Consider the following 21,455-nt stretch of genomic DNA (forward strand, 5'->3'; position numbering starts at 1 on the left):
GCATCACTCACACTGTATTGATTGAACTGATGAACTGGCCATGTACTCTTACAACAACATCCCCTGGACCCATTTCATATGACACCATTTCTTTTGAACGTGTGAATAAAAAATCTTTACATGGAAATTTTATGTTGTCTGAATGTTGAAGCAAACGTTATATTTATAGATAAAGCAAATATAGAAAAACGCTTCAGAATTTGTCGGTAGTGCAGTTATACCTAAACATTATTTAGACTTATATGAAAACAGAAACAATAAGAAATAGCCAATAGTGGAAGAAATATTCAGATCCTTTACTTAAGTAAAAATACAATAATGTAAAAATACTCATATTCATTTTAAAATCCTACTTGAGTTAAGGCTACAGGAGTATTATCAGTAAAATAGTACAAGTATACAAGTAAAAGTACTAGTTCTATCTAGAGTAAAATGTCCCCTGTGAGTGATATGTATAACTAGAACATTTCTAAAGAAATTTTGAGTGTGTGTGACTCTGGCCCCGTCGCCTACATACATTATTACTGACACTGCTCAGTAAATTCAGTACTAGAAAATTCCCGCAGAAATTTTTAAAGGAGGGTGTAAAGGACCACACTAGTCCTTTGTAGGTGTTTTGTTTTGTTTGAGTAAAACTATTTAAATTTGTCTTGTTCATATTATGTCTCAAGAAAAATCAAATTTAAATTATTAAATAATGCTTCTATTTTATGTGTGTTTAAAATAATTGCTATGTTGTGTGTATGAATCTTGTATGGACTTGGATGGGTATGGGTGTTGAATGAATTTTGTCCTTGAGTGACATCGTAGCTCCAGAAGAGGGAGACAGGTAAAGGTAAACCCACAGGTGTTGGTAATTAGGAAGCTGCTTTGTTTGAGCCTGAGTCACAAAAAGTTTGTTCTCCAGGCTCCAGCTTAAACTTTTACTTAATTTGCACAAAAAGGGACTGTGACGCCTGTTTAAATAGAAGAAAACATCATGAACATTTAAGCATCCTTGGTGAGCGCAGTGAGGTATGTTTGTTTGGTTATTTTGTCTATTTGAAATATTGTATCTTTGTAACGTGGGTTTGTATTATTATGTATGCAATACTTTGATTGAATGAACGCTTGTTTTAATATTGATGCAAAATTATGTTTGTACTGTGAAGACTGTATGGTGACTTGTTTTTATGTTTGTATACCCTGACACACAGTTTTCACGGTGCTATGGTGAACCTGAATCTGCTGAAACTAAAATAAAGAACACCTTAAGCATCAGTTGAGACTCTCTTTTGGGATCCAAGGGCTGCTACAGAGGGAGCGGGCTGTTGCCGGGGTCTGTATTCAAAAAGCACACCTCAAATAGTCATTTTTAACATGTTTATTTAGACACAGGAGAAATGAACATTAGCATGTTAGCATTAGCATGTTAACATTAACATGTTAGCAATTACCATTAGCATGTTAACATTATCATGTTAGCTGATGCGCTAGCAATTAACATTAGCATGTTAGCATTACCATGTTTACATTAGCATGTTAGGACTTAGCATGTATTTAATTCCTAGTGGCCTACTGGCTGACGCGCTAGCAATTAGCATTAGCACTCATTTTAGCATTGGTCACTAATGTTAGCAATTAACATGTCTTTACAGCTAGTGTTAACGCGCTAGCTGCTCTGCTGTCTCTGTCTGACGAGTTCAAATTAAGTGCCAATAACTGCTAAAATGGCCGCCGCTGGGCTTCTGCCTGCTGGCTTCTGACTCTTATTTTGAAAATAGCCCCTCCCCCCTCTCCTCTCTGTCAGTGTGTGTGAGTGTGAGTGTCTGAGTAATTAGTGTGCGCGTGCTCACTCCTCTCCCTCTGACCCCTGAGCAGACACAAAAGCTTCAAATGAAGTCCCTCGAAGAGGTGGCCGAACATGGTGTGCCGCAAACCAAAATCCGAAATGACCGCAAGAATCCTCGTCTCGTGGACCATATCCTTGTTCATTTTCAGGCGAAAATTGTATAAACTCTGGCTTCGGGAGTGAGAGAAAGCACAGGTGTTCCCTGCTCCTTCTGGAAAGTTCTCTTCTCAAAATAACATGGCAGTCTATGAGGCTGTGGAGGGGAGTTGTTTATATGCTGCATGACTCCCTCTCGAGGGTCACAGGTCATCAGTGCTGAAAAGACCATTCTTGACTGGGGCAGTTTTGCTAGCACAGGTGACAAGCTTAATACCGGCACCATAAATCACTTTTTCTCACTGTTTTATCTTTTCTGCATTTCACAGCAATCATAAATCAACACTGCACCGACCTGAGGTTCAAAATACGTGATTATGTCAGAACACAAAGCATATGACCCCTTTTGGTCTAGTACACACATGTTATATATCTTGGCATATGTATATATGTATAAACATGTTTCAAGAACCCCGACGGACCTTTAGCTATTTTGTTTGACTTTCAGAGTTCCCTTCAGTGTGGTGTCACTGAGGTCAGTCAGTTATTTATGTACCTGATTTATTACTCATCTGCCAATTGATATGGTCAAATTGTATGAGGAAGGAGACAGAAGAAGGCAATTATTGATGAATCATAAACAGACTAATCATTAGCTTCTGAAATTATGAACATGCCTCTTTTTTGACTTTGACCTCAATCTCCCTGTTCCCTCCAATCCCAGCAGACAGGGTCTGAAAAACCAATGAAAAGACCAACTTCTTCCCTAACTTCCCTAAACTGCCACTTTTCCCTAAACCTATTTGTTCCTGCTGAAGATAGACTCAAAAAGGAAAATTCTCAGAATAGCTTGAAGGATGACACCTATATTATTATGTACCTACTCATGTGTACATGGAGTAATGCACTCAAATTTAAAAAGACATGTTTTATGGCTACAATAAATGCTAAATTCCACATGTCATATACAATGTTATATGTACCTTCTGGTGCTCTGTGAGTTTACTTAAAGGCCTCCATTAAAACAGACCTCTTATCTACCTGGATGCGGAGGAGAAAGTGCCTAGTTGCACCCTTTTTCACAGACTAACAATAACAGCCAGTGTTAACAGTACCAGTTGCTATTAAACAGCCAAGATGAGACAATAAAACAAAGACTCGTGTTCCTTTTAACACATTACTATTTCCTCTTGCTGATAAAATGCCAGAGTGTGTTGAGATGGAAAGCCTCTTCACATCAATCTGTAATGGGACTAAATGACTTTGTGCCCCAAGTCAACCGTGCTATTACAACGTCATACATGTGTGTGTTTGTTTAAGACATTTACAATGCTGTAAGATGGTGGCCAGACAGGAAGCTGATGATGTGCTGTACTGGAAAGACAGAAATCTTGTTTTGTTTTGTGTGGTAGAATCACACAGCGTAATAATGCAGTGGGTTTTGATGTTAATGGCAAGTTTATTGAAGGAAATAAGAGCACACTACATGTACGTGTGATCTTTTACATGTTGTTCTCCATATACACAGCAGAGCTTTTGGAGATAGACATGCTCATTTTAATTCACATACAAAAATGTGGCTTTTATCAGAATGCTAATTCTTTAGAGAAACAAAGAGCATTAAACAGTGTGAGAAAGACTATTCAGTCATGGAGTGATAAAAGAGGAGCCTGACACGAACAAGATTTAGGAGCGGCAATAGGACAGCAGTGTGTTTATAGAAGATGTGTGAAGATGATGTGTTCATAATGAAACAAAGGATCATAATATAAAAATGCTTTAAATATAAATACAGCAAGAACATACAAAAAGCTATTGTAAAACAGATTATAGTGACAGTGTTTACGTTGTGTGTAGTAACAAATGATTTCACCAGAAGTTGATCTGTAGATTGATGTGTAGTAGAGAGCAGGTTACACAAAATAAGAGAAGGAGCATGGAGGACCCTTTTTTCTCATTGATCAATTTAGATCAACATGCTGATGCTGCTAGAATAACAAAAACCTCTTATGAATATATCTTCTTCTTCTTCTTTTTCACTCCACCACGACTTTAGTATTTAATTTAGTATTTGAGCTGCTTTAACCAGTGAATTTTACCAGTGTGGGATCATCTTATCTTTTCTTAAAATAGCTGGTCTTTGTGGTTTTTAGCAAGCATACCTCCAACAGTAGTAAATAGTGCATTTCTTAGAGTCTATCTTCAGATGCTGATTTGGTGACTCAAACTAAAGCGCCCACACTCATTGCTTTATGAGGAACATGTCATCCAGTGCAATGCTGTGACTCATTTCTAGTTCTCACTCACTAGTTTTTATACTTTTTGGGTAACAATAACTCTATGGCATAGCGGATACACAGTTATTGGTTTTGGTCCTCCCAGGAGATGTGTTGAAAAATTAAAAAATATAGATAATGTTACCATATTATTTAGCTGTTATTTAGACTATGATGACTTATGACCTTGTTATGATAAACCAGGTGTTCATGGAACAGCTGTAATAATCATAGTACTAATTTTATCAGGTTGTAAAGACCTTATTAACATGCACATAAACGCGTTAATGATGTGTTCAAACTTTTGTTTTAGAATACAGACTGTACTAACTTCATCTGAAGGTGAAGTTTTGAAGATGTCAGAAATATGTTGATGCTTTTAGCGGCAATTTAATTGCTCACCTGCAATTAAGTTTGTCAGTCTACATTTTAATTTGGATTTGTGTTGTTTTGTAAAGACTAAATCTGGTTTTCTCAAAATGATGTAACACTGGTTTATGAGCAGTTTAGCCAAGACTTTTATAGGCTTAATCCACCCTGCTTTTATAGCAGACAATATTTATCAGCTCCACACAAGCCTTCAGTTTTATGACCTCCTGTGACTTTTGCCCCTCTCACTATGCAAGCTTTCCCCGCCTCTGCTGTGAACAAAAAGTCTTAGAACATACCAGATCATGTGAAAAAAGGAAACAAATGAATTGTACTGATCCCACTACCTACATATATGTTATTTCTATAAGTTATGACAACAGTTAATCCGCTATTATCAGATTATCAAAGACATTATGTTTTATTCTTACACTTGCATGAGTGGTTTAATGTTGATCAGACAGGAGATGTATTGTGAAGGCAGGCCTAAACGTCATGATTACAAACATGATGAATTATGATCTCAGTTAAGTTTGTAAGTGAGCCATCAGTCCAGATGCAGTGTGGGAGTGCTCTGCCCTCCCTCCAACTGGTGCACCGACTGTCACTTAATGGTTGTTCATTAACGTATGAAGGACAGGTAGACAAGCCCATACCAAGGTGGAGGATTATTGATTTCAGGCTTTTACTAGAGGAATAACAAGTGTGAAGACTCTGTTTCTTGTCCTCAATCCACATTTTCTTTTGGGTTTCCTAAAAGTGTTTGGATGTAAGATCTCGGACAAAAGTTTATTGTAGTCTCTTATCTGGATTCTGGACAGTGATTGAAGAGACGGTGTGACTTCTGCTTAGTCATTGAAGAGCCCTCTCCACTTCTGTTTTTGGACTCATGTCGTCAATGGAGAGGATCTGTCCTGGAGCACAAATGTAAAAACTTCAGCCTTCTGTTTGTTTGAACGGAGATACAGTATATATTGTTTTGACATGTAGAAACTGTAGAAAAGACATCAAATTCTTAAGGGAAAAAGGAAAATCTCAAGGATCAAGATGTACAAGTTACATATTTTACCTTACCTGGGAGTGTTGATAATGGCGGTCATCGCCAACAAGATGCTGGATGACTGTTTGGCATCAGATCGTACATATACCATGAATGTTGTGCTGCTGGAGGACAACACTTATGAGTGGAGTCGACCGTTTGTGCAGGCGGCTGTGGAACAAGCCATTGAAGAGGACAGGCAGACGAACATTGACCATGGTATGGATTATTATTTCCTAAATAAAAGGCCAAATGGACCATACAAATAATAATGATTTGATATAATCTACAAACAGATTGATTTACAACAACAAATTAAACCAAATGTTTAAACATAAACTTAAAACTAAGATATGGTAAATTGAAAAACTAACAGAACAAAATTAAATATCAATCCTGGCCAACAGAGAGTAAATGTTCATCGAGTGATATCGCTAGACATCAGCGGAGGTGTTTAAATAACTGGAAGTCAACAAAGAACAGCTTCAACAAAACCTTTAAAACAGAGCGACAAAGTCAAGATGGCTGGTTATAAATGCATGATCTAGTTTCTCTGATATCCTGTTGTGCAAGAAGAAGTTTAGCCTCGCCACTCTTGTGTAAAAAATAGAAGAATCAGCCCAGAATCTGATTTTTATATAGATTTCTTTTTCTTTAGGACTTAATATTTAGATTAGAATTATATACTGTATTTTTTTTCTGGATGAAGCATTTAACAGATAAATAAAATAAACTTTAAATACTTATTTTTAGGCAGATAGAGCTGGCCAGTAGTAGTGCTGTTTGATGCCTAACCCTACAGGAGTGCATAGAGGAAACCTGTTTATATGCACTTCATATGTAGTGACTGCTATTGTGGCAGATGCATAAAGCAAAAAACAAAACAGACAAAAACAAAACAAAACAATACAACATGTAGATGGGACAGTTTTGGAGCTGCTGAAAGACGTATTCTTCCTCTTCTGGTGGAGGCTAGCTATTTCTACTTATTTTCAGCATTTGTGCTAAGCTAGGCTAAAACAAATGGCAAATTTCTCCCCTGAAGACTAGACCTGAAGAGTATTCCATTAAACGGGTTTAGCTTGATATTGGCAGAATCAATGCTGCCAGAATAAGATCAAGGTACTGGTCTATTCAAATGTGTACTACACGCACCAAAAAAAACATACATTGTACCTTTAATTACCTTTATACGCCCTCAGATATATCCTGAGAGGGTTTGGGGGCTCCTAACCAACAGTTGAAAACCATTGGCATAAACTGAAATGTTGCTTTCCAAACGAACATACAGTGCATGTGACTTCACACTTTGACAAGACATTATATCATAAGAAATAATTAAGATGACTTATTATTTACTGTAATAATGCATAATGAACATTACGGGGTTAGTCATCTTATTACAAAATTACACACTTTGTAATATCCTCTATTTCTCTTGCTGCTGCTTTAAATTTCATTTTCTCTGTGGGAGGTTATATTTACACGACTGGGCGATAAATCATTCTGATCTAATCTTAACAGCCCAAAGAGATTAATGAGCTAATTTTTGATGTTAATAACACTTATCTTCTTTCCATGACTCAAGAATTAAACTTCAATTTGACGGCTAACTACTATGGATTCGACACCACCATGTACAACCGGCAGGGCTGTGGGAGCAGCACCTGTGAGGGAGTGGCAATACTCAAGCTGCTGCATGTAAGTGTGGTCAAGAGAGGACCAAAGATGAGATGTCTAAAGAGTATACACATTAAGGTCAAATCAATCAAGGGTGATAAAAAATGTTTGAGGTGAAAAGACACTTAAACAACAACCTGAATCTCCTTTCCTGTGTTAATTTTTTTTTTATCTTTGTCCTTCTGTGTCACCGCTAAAATCTTAATTTAAAAAAAGTGAGCTACTGTTATTGATAAGATCCAAAGGGATTAAACTTGATGTTCATACTGGATGTTGTGGCTCAGTGTACCTGTAACCAGTAACAATAAATTCCCTTCTATAGTTTGATAGTTTATTATCCCTAGATGGCACTTCAGCTGGACTGCACAGTTGCCTATTGCACCATTGCAGGACGGTTATCTTGGCTCACTTAAATGTAAAATTATAAATGAGGCATTTTGTACGACTATTTCCAGGGCAGTTAAAAAAGATGATAGGAATACGATATGTCATACTTCAACAGTAAAAGTTAATTTTTGCTGTCACACCTAACAGTCAATGATCAACTGCTTCTCTCGCACCAACAATATCACCATTGTAGTGAGAAATCTCCACCAATAGCAACTTAAATAAACTAAAATACATTGCAGCCACTGCACGCCATGCTGTATGTTAAGATTCTAGTATTGTAGATGCATCTCTTGTTCCAATGACAGTGCCTTTATGTAGTGTTATTGTAGTATTCAGTTTCCATACGGTATCTGAACCTTGACAGTGTTGTGGTTTCACACAGAATAACAACATGTACTGTATCTTTCTGCAGAGTAAAAATGAAGTGGGATGCGTCATGCTGGGACCTTCCTGCACCTACGCCACGTTCCAGTTAGTAGAGTGAGTATGACCCTGTTTCTCTTGAATTATATACCACTAAACAACTGACTGATGTTTTTAACTTTTCATCCCGTCGTCTGCCTCAGTGATGAAATTGGCCTGAACCTGAGCATTCCAATCATCTCAGCTGGGAGCTTTGGCCTCTCATGTGACTATAAGCCCAAACTGACCCGAATTCTGCCTCCAGCACGCAAGATCGCAGACTTACTCCTCCACTTTTCGAAGGAATTATTGGACTTTAAGGAACCTTGGACGCAGGTTTATGTCTACAAGAAGTCCACCATCCCACCTGAGGACTGCTTCTGGTGAGGCAGGCACAGGCTGCAGTTCATTCAAGTGAACACTGTAGCTTCATTTAGCACTACAACATGTGCCACTTTTTTGTTTTATTTCTTTGTTTTTGCCACAGGTACATCAACGCATTGGAGGCAGCCTCTGCCACCTTTTCCTCAAGCTTTAACAGAGAGATGCTGCGTGGGGAAGAAGAGCTGACAAAGGCCCTCGAGGCTAAAGACAGATTCAGCAACAGTGTGTATTATGTTTGAGCTATATCTCAATGCACTAAGCATTTATTCGTGGACTGTCACTCCTCCAGCTCGGACTATGTTAACCTGCAGAACATTATCTAATGAAGAGATCCAAAATATAATTCAAAGGCCTAGCTTTGTGTCTCTGGGGATGTCAGTGTTAGTCTGTTGGTCTGTCTTTGAGCCTTTTATTTCACAAAGCTCTCGCAAACAACTAAAAGTCAGTCCCAGATTTACTCTTCTTTGGCGGTTTCTTTCTTGGCCAGTGTCGTTTTCTCGTTGTCCTTATCTGTTGTTCTTTTAGGTCTCCTTACTTCTGCCATTATGTCCATAAGACTGTATTTAGGAAAAGTTGCATGATGTTGCTTTAAAATGAGTTTGGTACTATGTCTGATGTAAATAGTAATGTTAAAATATTGTAACCAGTGCTCGAAAACAAAAGAGTAGTATTAAATATAAAGTACTGGTCAAAGATTTCCCTTCCTGTTAAAGTGAAGTTGACATATTTTTCTTTCAGTTTTCATCCTTTGTGGGAAACCTCATGATGTTGTTTCAATAAAGAGTATGGTGGAGGTGATTCCAGAGGACGTCGTGTTCATTCTTCTAGATATTTACAAGTAAGCCTGTCTATGATTTTATCATTTTGCATAATGTAACCATTACATTATTACATACAAGAGAAATCAAAATATACTGTAAAACCTGATATATGATATTTCTAATATGTTGGAGTAACCCTTTACTTTCCTCCAGCCCTGAGTATTATGTCAACACAACATCGAGTGCTGGCATGCAAGATGTCTTGGTGATCACTCTGCCACAGAGGAACTACGACTATGGATCAAACTCAACATACAACAACACGGTGAGCAGCAACTTAAACACCCAAACACGAAAGTGTAAAGAAAGAACTCTTGTAGAACTGTTTGACTATTTTTGTTTTTCTATGTAATGGGCAGATAAATGACTATGTAGCTGGGTATCATGATGGAGTTCTACTGTTTGGCAAAGTGCTCAGAGAGAGGATGCTCAGTAAGCAACGTAACAAGGGATCCTATGATGTTCCTCTGAGTGACAACCCATTTGGAAACACCTCCTTTGACGGTGAGTATGATCAGAGACAACTCAAGGTTCATAATCATTCATAATCTTTAGTAGCTTAATGTTTTCTGTGAGACAAATGTTCACTAACTGTGTACTGCTTGTAGTGGTTTTGCATGGTCTAACACAACACATACAAAGTGTAAATGCCGTAGACAACAATTCAAAGCATATTATACATTTGATTTCCTCTCCTCTGAGGAAACATTGGCTCTGGTTCAATTCAGTATAATAATAAAATCAACTTATAGTATGTCACATCACACTGACCGTTTACTTGCTTTTGTTTTATGGTTAGTTTTATTGTTGCCTGGGAATGTATTCATGTAATACTGTAAGTTTTTATGATGCTTGTTATGATGTAGTTAGATTAGTCTTTTAATTGACTTGACTGGCAACTGTTTTAATAATTTAGTAATCACTTAATTATTATTTTTCTGAGGAGAATTTGCTGCTTTTTCCTTGTCTTACACTTGGTAAACTGAATATATTTGGGACTTTGTGAGACATAAAATGTATATGAAAGGTAACCTTGGACTGTCTTTAGTAGACCAAACAATCATAATGAAAATTATGTTTCAGAATAAATGTTTTCACCTTTTTTTTTTTACTCATTCTGTAATAAACATGTTGTGAATGCAATACGATTCATAATGAGTCAATTTCCAGGAACTTGAAAATGCTCTCTTTGTTGTGTCTTTGTGTGTTTGCTTTAAGCAGGTATGGGAGGACACTATGTGCTCGATGAGTACGGAGACAGAGACGCTAACTTCTCTATCATTTACACATCAACTATCACCGGCAAGGTGAGACCGCTGTACATTTCAGTCAGTTAGCTCAGTTACTGTGAACATTTGTTTTTATACTTTGTCTCTGTCTCTCTCCAGTATGAAACCCTGTCAGTGTTTGATACATCGCAGAATAAAACTAGTGTGACAGACACAATCCCAGCTCTGCCCTGGAAAGGGAGTCGCCTGCCTGGTGCCATACCAGAGAATTCAGAAGGTATTACACATTGATGGTGTAGAAGTAGTGTACACAGTGATGTGGTGCTTCACTGAACCGCACAATTTCTGTCTGGTCTGTAACTATAGTCACACAAAACATGATTAGAGTCTCAAGATATTATTTGGAAATATAATGTGATATCATGGTCTTTACTCAGTCAGTGTTACTGTGTGTGTGTGTGCCTCCAGGGTTAAATATGCAGGATGTGATTGTGATCGTTCTGAGTCTCAGCGTTGTCGTGGTGACAGCCGTCGCTCTCATATTCTACAGGTAATCAGCAGACATATTTCACAGCTGTATCATATGGACTGTGCAGACTTTTACATCAAATCAAATCAAATCAATTTTATTTGTATAGCCCAAAGTCACAAAGTACATTTGCCTCAGAGGGCTTTACAATCTGTACAGGTCCTTAGACCCTCGGTTCGAGTGAGGAAAAACCTTTAACAGGGAAAAAAGGTGGAAGAAACCTCAATAAGAGCCACAGAGGAGGGATCGCTCCCAATTTTGGCATCATTGAAGCTGATTTTGAGATGGTGCAACACCTAACCAGCAGTTTAAACTGAAGCTCAGGGAAAGAAAGCTGCAATGTAATTGGATGCAGAGAGTTATCCTACAAATATCCCTTGTTTTTATTATTTATGCATTTACTGTGTATGTGTGTCTGTTTGTGAATAATGTTAGGCAGAACAGAAAAGAGCGTCATATGCAAAAGAGGTGGTCTCACATCGACTTACATCTGATTGCCCCACTGGATGAGAAGGAGGTCTGTCTGAAGGTAAATGGCCTCACCAATCACCTGTTTGCTACAGGTTGGATGAGGGGTCAGCAACCATTTCGTTGATGAGTGGGAATTTACAAAGATGCAATGTAATTTATTTTTAATTTGTACAGTGATAGTTAGTTACACTATTATTGGAAATTCTGAAGGCAAGTCTTTAATCCTGGATATGATGGTGTCCAATCAACAGTCCAATCTCTGTACTGTTGGTCCACAACCTCCTCTATGTATTCACCGTCTGTGAATAGTTTCTCACATCTCCACCATTTTATAGCTGCTCTCTGTAGCCTGATTTTTGGAGGTACACAGCGTAATAAATTGCCTAGCATAGTTTCACACCCTTGACTGGTTGACTCATTTTTTCAGACTTATCTTGGAAGTTTTCCCACGCTTAGTTTTAAAATTTACATTTACATTTTACAGCAAAATGCACACGATTCTGTCTGGCAATGGAATGTCTCATCATGAAGTTTGCACTATTTTTGTAAATGCAGATATGACATGTTATAATGTCAACATTAATTTATCTTGATGGATGAAGGTAATATTTACTTCAAGTGTCTTTAGTAACAATATTGCAGTATAGAGTTTCTTGTCTGCCATTTTGTTGCCATAAAGAAAGCCATTCACTCCCTTCTCCTTCCTATCCCCTGTGATAGATTATACATCTAAACATTTCGCTAAGTGCCAATAAAGAAGCAGCTATATGAGAAAAGATAAAACGAGATAATCTCAGAATGATATGAGAGATGAGATTGCATTGAATCATATTAGGTAAAAACAAGAAACGAGATAAGGCCAAATTAAGTTATATAAGCTCAGGATTTAAAGACCAGAAAATGAAATCATGTAAAAAGAGTTTTATCATAGAACTTTGTCTGGGATTCGTCAGGCTTCAGTACTTTCTTTTACATGATGTGTACTTAAAATTGACTATCCAATAAGATAAAGATATAAAATCAGATATGTTTGTGTGTGTGTGTGTGTGTGTGTGTGTGTGCGCAACAGATTGATGACGATAAGAGGAAGGACAGCACATACTTCAGTCACAGATGCCGCTATGACAAGAAGGTACCAAGATTTCAACTTTATAAAACTAATATTTAGTCATAAAGAGACTAAAAAAGAAAGAGATGATCAAATCTTCACACTCAGCGTTTGACTGTGCCTTATTTGTTTGTGTTCTTCAGCCCGTGATCTTAAAAGAGCTGAAGCAAACAGACGGAGACTTTACTGAGGACCAGAAGATTGAGCTGAACACAGTAAGACACCCCTGTGTTATAGCTCAGAGTATATATAACACCTGAGTTTTTAAAGCATCAGCAAATGGACACTGTCCTTGCGACCCTTTATATTATGGTGCTTAGATTTTGTGTTTGTCTTTATAACATATAAATAATGTGAATAAATGAGCATTTTCCACTCTGACATTTTTAGCACATCCATGTCTACTTTTAAATCATTTATTTGTGTGTTGCCAAACCCTTTCAACCCTCTCTGTCAAACCTTCTTGTCCATTTCAACCTTTCCTCTCACTTCTTCTTTGCCTCCGTGTCTTCATCTTTCAGCTGTTGTGTATCGATTACTACAACCTGACCAAGTTCTATGGCACGGTGAAGTTTGAGTACGGTGTCTTCGGGGTGTTTGAGCTCTGCCAGAGGGGCTCTCTCAGGGTAACGACTCACACAGTCCCACTGACTTGCACTCTCCCTGCATATCACATCCTGCTGCTGCCACGTTCCTTTCCTATCAGTATATGTTATCAGGCTGTAGGATTTTAGTAGATACTGGATCCTGCACTTAGATAATAAAGGCAAAACATCTTTTATTCCATCATCAATAAAAAACACCACAAAACAATTATATTAATTTTATTCAAATACAAAATTTAGAGAACTGTGTAGTCTTAATAGAAGTTTAAGAGCTCTCTGAGTGATTTCTAGTTATATTTTCTGTCTTTTAACATTTTATAACAAGGCAGACTGAATGTTACTAGTAAGTTAGACATTGCATTTAGTCATAGTAATTCTTATTTTGTTCTTATCTTCAGCTGTATTTTGTTTTAGATTTACTTTTATTAACTTTTTTATTTAACATACATTGTAAATCATGCTGCACTTCATTCAACTATAAATTAGTTTTAACCTAATTTATTTTTTTTAAACAAATGACCAGTTAAGTTAAAAAAACGCCATGTACACACTGCATGTGATCTGCATGTTACATGACTACAGAACACCCATGAACAACAAGTAGTTTATGACAAAGCTCAGTGGCCTCCTTTCTATGCTGCCCACAATGACTTTACTGTTCGTTTGATAAGACGAACAGTTTAAAGAGCACTAATAATGTGTGTATGTGCATGCATGTAATCACACATACACAAACACACTCTCACACAGTCTAGTTAAGTATTTAAGTGTTTCACAATTCATTAACTGAGTACAACATGCTTAGCAGAGATATGAACTTCTTTATCTGTTCCCCCCCAGTACATTCTGAATGACAGGATCTCCTATCCAGATGAAACCTTCATGGACATGGAGTTTAAGATATCTGTCATGTATGACATTGCAAAGGTATTTTTTATAACGTGTTTGTTTGAGTTTTATTTATTTATACACTTCACTATTCACTATTTGTTCATATTTGTCACGTATTGTTTTATTTAGCTGTTTTCTATGGAAGACAAATTTTGCATCGTTTACTGTCACTCCAATATTTCTTTTCATTCATTGATTTTTATTAAGATTTTTGATTGGACATGGCTTGATGTATTGTTTTTTTATATATATATTTAAATGTGATATTCAGTTATTCTTCAGTATATTTTAACTTACAATACATTTGAAGGAGAGTAAGATGATTCAACAAATAACTATCAAATTAACCATCCTGCTCACTACTGCCCCCCTGCTTTATATCTTTTACAGGGCATGTCATATCTCCACTCCAGTAACATTGAGGTCCACGGTCGCCTCAAGTCCACCAACTGCGTGGTCGACAACCGAATGGTAGTCAAGATCACTGACTTTGGGTGTCACACCATACTCAGTCCAGGCAGAAGTGAGACAGAGTCATTGTGATCTATTATTATTCTGAACGCTGAAAATACCGGTGACTCAGCTTCCTTTCTCCTCTCCTTTCAGACTTATGGACGGCCCCAGAGCATCTTCGTAAAGATGGGGTGTCTCAAAAAGGCGATGTTTACAGCTATGCCATCATTGCTCATGAAATTGTTATGAGACTGTCCACGTTCTATACACAGTGCTGCTCTGATATTACAGGTAGGTCAGGATGATTTAAACTGTAAATAAAAAAACAGAACAAATTAAATGTAAATTAACATATTTTTGTTTATGAATAATTAATTCCTAGAAAACTGAATTGTTTGTGTTAATTTACATGGATGGATTGATAATGACAAAATCAATTTATAAGCTACAAAGCCTTCAGTGCTGTACTTTGCTCTTCTTTCAATGAAGAAATAGTCTCCAGTGCTGATAAAACTGATCAATGCTAACCTCTTTAGAAGCCAACATTTTTACATTTTGAGTAAACATTTTTCACAAACATGGTCACACACACACCTAGTGTTAAACCATGCATAAAGCTCATGCCGTAGCTGCCGGTATTTCCTCACAGAACGTTGATTGTAATCTCACAAGTCCAGCTGCCTAACAAGGTCAATTGCTTTTGTTGTCTGATCCCCAAATCTGTGTCAGAACAAGAGAGTTTACAGTATGATGGGATGTTGTCTTGCTCATCTCGCTTATCTTAATGTCATCCAATCCCTCAGAGAAGATACACAGAGTGCAGTTCCCCAGTGGGGCAGGCATCTTCAGACCTGACCTCAACTTTGACAGCACATCAGAGAGGGAGATCGAGGTAAGAGAGTCACTCATCACTGTGGAGGAGAGTTATAAAGGAAAGCTGCTTGGACTCATCAAAGTTAAATAAGGAAAGTTTTTCACTCCCTCCTTCTTTTTCTCTCTTGTGTGTACACAGCTGTACACGCTGATAAAAAACTGCTGGGATGAAGACCCAGAACGGAGGCCAGATTTTAGGAGAATAGAGTTAACTCTGGGTAAGATTTTCAGGTACGTCAACAGCATATATTCATTTAAAACATTTCTTTACTATATGACCAAATAAAGGTGGACACTAGAACAATCTGTATGTGAAGTTCTTCAAGTTCTTCCGCATCAAACTAGGAAAATAATTTCTGTATAGATTTACTTTGTGCATGGAGGCATTGCCATGTTAAAAACATGTTTGGTTGTTTAGTGTATATAATCATATCCACTGCTATGAGATGATTCCTGCATCTTCAGCCTTTTATATTATGATTATTAATTCAATTGTATAAATAATGATAGTAATGGAATATATTTTTTCTTTGACTCAGTAACCTGCACAACCAAGCCACTGAGACATACATGGACAACCTGATCCGTCGCCTGCAGATGTACTCCAGGACTCTGGAGCATCTGGTGGAGCAGAGAACCTCTTTGTACAAATTTGAGAGGGACAGAGCTGATCGCCTCAACTTTATGCTACTTCCTGGGTAAGTTCATATCGTATCTGCTGTTATATTAAATAACAAACAAAACAGATACATATTTTAAAGATGCACTGATCATTTTTTAAATTTAATTTTACAAAGGATCAATTGATGTAATGTGAAAAGGGTTGCTAAAAGAATTATCACCCAATTCTGCAGTTCCCCTCAGCCCTACAGACCATTTTAATCTGTATTAGTGTATTGTTTTGGCTTTATGGTCCACTAACCCTGCTTCCATCAGCATAATTAGTCAGTTAACATAGTGGAGCATTAAGCAGCTAAAGAGCCAGATAAGGAGAGTGCATTTTGGACTTGTCAGGCCACTTCGAACAGAACTGAAACTCAGAACATGAAAGCTGATGCTGCTCCATGTCTGCTGGATGTGCAAATATGTTTCCATCCTCTTTTTGTAATAACAGTTGTTGTGTTTGTAGAGGCATGTACAAAACAAAGCTGTATTTGGATTCCCTTTGTACAAATGTAATCAGTCTCCCTCTGTCTCCTCAGCCCAGTGGTGCGTTCACTGAAGGAGACGGGGAAAGTGAAACCAGAGCTCTTTGAGGAGGTCACCATCTATTTCAGCGACATTGTCGGATTCACCACCCTTTGCCGCTACAGCACCCCCATGGAGGTGGTTGACATGCTCAATGACATCTACAAGAACTTTGACAGCATCCTGGACCACCATGATGTCTACAAGGTACTTCAGTGTTCAGTGTGAACTCAGGAGCTGAAGTTAACGTTAGATTGGTGTATATATATGGCTGATTATGTTATTACTTTGTGTGTTTATCGATATATAGATAATGTTTTATTAATAAAGCAATCCATCCATTATCTCTCAGGTTGAGACAATAGGAGATGCGTACATGGTTGCATCAGGTTTGCCCAAACGCAACGGTGACAGGCATGCAGTGGACATCGCCCTCATGGCCCTGGACATGCTGGCTTTTGTAGGGACGTTTGAGTTGCTGCACCTGCCTGGAATCCCTCTGTGGATCCGTATTGGTGTGCATTCAGGTAACAGAAAATCAAAGCTTTGTCTTATTTAATGCAATCCTTGTTCTTTCCCATAAACCATGTATCATTAGTGCATTTTACAGCATTTTCTGCCACATGGAAATGCAGCACTAACAAGTACTCACATGACCATCATGGCAATGTAATATGAGCCCATAGAAGTAGGTAACATGAGTCAAATGTGTAAATATATATAATAAATAAGTGAACTTAAACAAAAGAGAACATTTAAACAGTTTCCCGAATTATTAATAAAATTAACTTTGCCTCCAAGCAGCTTATACATTTGATTTTGAGTATATTTTTCATTTTATCTCTACTTTAATATATACTGTCTACACACGTCTGTGGGAAAGACTCACACATATGTAGAAATTAAGGAGAGTGTGTTAATAGTAGCAGTTTGTGAAAGTTAAACAGTAGGTGGCAATAACACACTGCTACAATACAAACTACTTACTTACAAGGTAAAAAAATAAAGTCCTAACCAGGGGAAGGCTTGTAACGCTTTTTTTCTGTCATAATGTAAGTGAATGAGCGGCTAAAAAATAAGATAAATCAGACACCACCATTATTTTAGATGTTCTAAATGCAGAATATGGGGAATAGATAATCAAAGAAAAAAATGAAGGTGCAACCAAGAGATACATGGAGAATAAAAATGGCTTGTTTTGTGTGTAGGACCATGTGCAGCAGGAGTAGTGGGGAACAAGATGCCTCGCTATTGTCTTTTTGGAGATACAGTCAACACTGCTTCACGCATGGAGTCCACAGGCCTACGTAAGAGACAACACACACTCGCACACAGTCACAGTATTGAGGCGTAGCCTCTGACTTTAAAGAGTTAAAGAGAGTTGAATCCTATCGTTCTTTCTCATTGTCTTTCCAGCTCTGAGAATTCATACCAGCCAGTCCACCATCAACATCCTGCAGAGGACAGACTGCAAGTTTGAGTATGAAAAAAGAGGAGAGACGTACCTGAAGGTTAGCTTTTTTATCTTTATGCTCATCTACTCAGGCATTCACATCAAATGTAAACTGTACAGATAGTGGTTACTTAAAGCGGTGTTTGTGTTTGTTTGTGTGCTTGGCCCACAGGGTAAAGGCAAAGAAATGACATACTGGTTAACAGGAGTCAATGGGGGACAATTCAACCTGCCAACACCACCAACAGCGTGAGTAAAACACAGTCTCAGCCAGATTTAGGGCACAGATCTACTACTCTGGTCCCCAATTACCAACATTTCTTTACAGCTCTGTTGATCTATAAAACAACAGTGAGCTTGTGTGAGAGTGTTTGTATAATATATTTTAAAAAAGAGAACACATAATTTGTTAGAATATAATGTATCTATTAATTTATCTAAATAATTCTTATGTTACTGTCTCAGGGAGAACTTCCAGCGGCTCCAGCAGGACCTTGCGGAGATGATCGTGTCCACCCTTGAGAAGCGAGGAGATGGGGTCTTCAGAAAGACCCTGTCAACCAAAATCCGTCGGAGGGAGACCAACAGCAGCCTGCAGAGCGACAGCCCGCCAGAGTACTTTCACTTGGCTGTCACTGACAACCCCAGTACGTATCTGTGATTACAGAGGATCTTTGCTTACGATGTCGTCCAAGGAGTAGATGTCATAGTAGTGCGCCTGTACTTGTCTGAATCAACACTGCTGGGTTTCCATGGACAGCTCTGTTCATTCGGAGGGTGGCCTAACAGTTGAGCAGCAGTGGAACAAGCAGGCATGTTAGAAATAGCACTGAAGCTCTCAGTTCTCCTTTTGCCCTTTGAAGCTTTCCTCCCTCAACACCCATCCCTCTGCCACAAAAAATGTTTTAAACTGTTTATAAGTCTAAGTTCTTGTTGAAAGGAAAAATCCACCCACAGATACTGTTATATATCATTTTGTTTTTGTGGTTATTTCTCTGTGGTGTGGGAGTGATATTTTTAGAGAACGTCATTGAAACTATGTTGTACTCTGCATAATTTCTTTTGACCTGTTATTCATGGGAATAAAAAAGGATCACGACCAAACATTAACACTGGCTTAAACAGTATATGAAATGGTCTATCATTTTCAAATAAGGCTCACTTCATGAAAGATTAATTAGTTGCTGTATGCCACTATGTATATTTTGATGCAACCACATGGTGATGCCAAAGTCAGACATCTTCAAATTCTACAAATAATGGCTATAAAATGTACCTCGAAATGTTTTGGCTAGGCTGTTCTTTCAAAATATTTCAAATTAAAATGGCATGGGTTGAAATGACACATGCTTTATTGTATTTTGTAACTTAACCTTTGCCTCCTGTGCTGTGCATAACTCACACGTCACAACAACATGGATTTAAGGGCGAGAATCGTCCTTTGAGATTTATTGAGAAATGGTCAGGAATCCAAGTAATGAGAGATAAAATTGAATATACTCTTCTTGACTTTACTTTGAACAGTTCTCCGTTTTTGTTTAGATGTTGCCTGCATGAAGCTCATTGATTGAGAAAGTTTGACAAAATTATTTACCATGTAAATATAGCCTTTTCTGCTGCAAAGTCAGTGAAAATATATCCAAACAGTACTTTCTACTTTTTCTCTTTCATAGCACAACAATGCTACCTTGTCTACAGAACATCAAAAATATTTCTGTGATGATTTTGGTTTTGTGTTTTATTAAACAATGTTTGAAATATGGCACAAGATTCAGAGCAGTTCTTTGTACAATGTGCACTAAACTAAAGTTACCCATTCTTACATAGTATTAATGTACACCGATTTACACCATAGCACTTGTATTTTTTCAAGCATGCAGAGGGAAAAAAAACAACTGCTGTAGAAATAAACACTTATTTTAAAACCACAAGAACATGGTAGATTAAGAAATATCCAACATTTGGATTACAAAGGCAGATAAAATAGCAGCGTAGCAGAGAAGTATGTAGTAAAAAGGTTTGAAGAACACACAGACAAAGCTTACATAGTTTTAGTTGTAACTAATGCAGTGCCACCCAGCTCTGTGGCAGGAAGTGGGATTCTGTGTTCCCTCATTGTGCTGCATGGAGGTAGCCCTCTACCCCCCTCTGTCCCAGCATGCTTTGTGATGTCCCTGTAAGCGGTGAAGCCCTCCTCCCACTGTGAGACAGTTTGGGCCCCCAGGTGCAAGTGAGGACAGGGTGAAAGGGCCCCTGCAGCTCTCTGCAACATCTCTGCATGACTGTTGCTTTCTGAAGGCAGTGAATGGAGTATGGCAGGTGGCTCTGTTTTCTGAAGAGGTTCCTGTTGTGCCTCTGCATCCTCTGCAACACAAACAACTGAAACGTGAGTGTGAATATTTAAATCCCACTGAGTATTCAAACCATCTCACTCTCAAAACAAATGATGATCCCACTAAGTGCAAACCACATAGGATGGCATGTCGCTGCAGAATACTATGGCAGCCATGCTCGTTAAGAGTACCCCTACACCATCATAGCTCCTCCATACTTCACCGTGGGAACCACAAATGCATATACCATTATGTCACCTTGTCTCTGTCTCACAGAGACATAGTGGTTAGAATGAATTTGACTCATCAAACCAAAGTACAGATGTCCACTGGTCTAATGTCCATTCATCTTCTTCTTGTTGGTCTCCCTTTGAAGGCCCTTCAAGCAGTGTTCTCTGCCTGTCTTTCCTGGGGTAGTTTCATCATAACGTTTGATAATTTTTTGGGTGTTAATCAACGTTGTAGAAAGTAACAAGAATGTAGAATCCACATTGAATGTCCAAACTATACACTATATATGGTTATATATATGCCTATATATGCCTTGAATATAAGTTTAGTACAATTTATTGCATTCATTTAAATTATAACTTTTGAGACTTCTTTAAAAATACAAATGTCATATGCTTTTTAAATGTCAGTTTATATAATCTCTGTATGACTCTGCAGCTACAGTTTAGTTATAGATATTTATTTATCAGAGAATTGCCTTGCAATGGCATATTGTTTTTATGTTGAGTTGCCTAAAAAGTCTTCCAAGACAACAACGATGTGTTTCACAACAGATAAGTGGGCAAAGCTGAATAACTTCACTCTGCTAATCTAGTGTTGTTTTTACATTCCTGGTTGTCTTGTGTCCATTGACAGATAATTTACTCAATGAGGACAAAAGCACACTATTGACACAATTAACCTAGTTTCACCTTTGTCCTGACAGTTCTTTTGTCTTTGTTTAACTGGGTTAAGATGCACAGAAGCTGCATTCTAGAAGATAAAAATTACAGCCATCATCATGTTGGCATATTTATCATTCT

General features: G+C 37.8%; 1 protein-coding gene across 1 annotated transcript; it reads left to right on the plus strand.

Annotated features, from left to right (window-relative positions):
• Positions 1–5,259: 5,259 nt before the first annotated feature.
• gucy2ca (guanylate cyclase 2Ca) lies at positions 5,260–19,621 on the plus strand. Its single transcript, XM_010747194.3, has 27 exons — positions 5,260–5,830; positions 7,200–7,312; positions 8,094–8,161; positions 8,248–8,466; positions 8,571–8,689; positions 9,206–9,305; positions 9,442–9,553; positions 9,648–9,792; positions 10,510–10,595; positions 10,677–10,794; positions 10,986–11,067; positions 11,482–11,575; positions 12,587–12,649; positions 12,769–12,840; positions 13,147–13,251; positions 14,071–14,157; positions 14,512–14,644; positions 14,728–14,865; positions 15,378–15,466; positions 15,587–15,678; positions 15,987–16,145; positions 16,650–16,842; positions 16,988–17,162; positions 17,844–17,942; positions 18,052–18,146; positions 18,261–18,337; positions 18,554–19,621. The coding sequence occupies exons 1-27, from the start codon at positions 5,620–5,622 to the stop codon at positions 18,747–18,749; spliced, it is 3,240 nt and encodes a 1,079-aa protein (XP_010745496.2). The 5' UTR covers positions 5,260–5,619; the 3' UTR covers positions 18,750–19,621.
• Positions 19,622–21,455: the final 1,834 nt, after the last annotated feature.

The sequence above is a fragment of the Larimichthys crocea genome, chromosome XII, assembly GCF_000972845.2.
Source record: "Larimichthys crocea isolate SSNF chromosome XII, L_crocea_2.0, whole genome shotgun sequence".
NCBI lineage: Eukaryota > Metazoa > Chordata > Actinopteri > Sciaenidae > Larimichthys > Larimichthys crocea.

Coding starts and splice junctions, on each gene's coding strand:
- gucy2ca (XM_010747194.3), top strand. CDS start 5,620: ATGTACAAGTTACATATTTTACCTTACCTGGGAGTGTTGATAATGGCG. Junction 12,841..13,146: donor AGAAGATTGAGCTGAACACA/GTAAGACACCCC, acceptor TTCATCTTTCAG/CTGTTGTGTATCGATTACTA. Junction 17,943..18,051: donor CATGGAGTCCACAGGCCTAC/GTAAGAGACAAC, acceptor TTGTCTTTCCAG/CTCTGAGAATTCATACCAGC.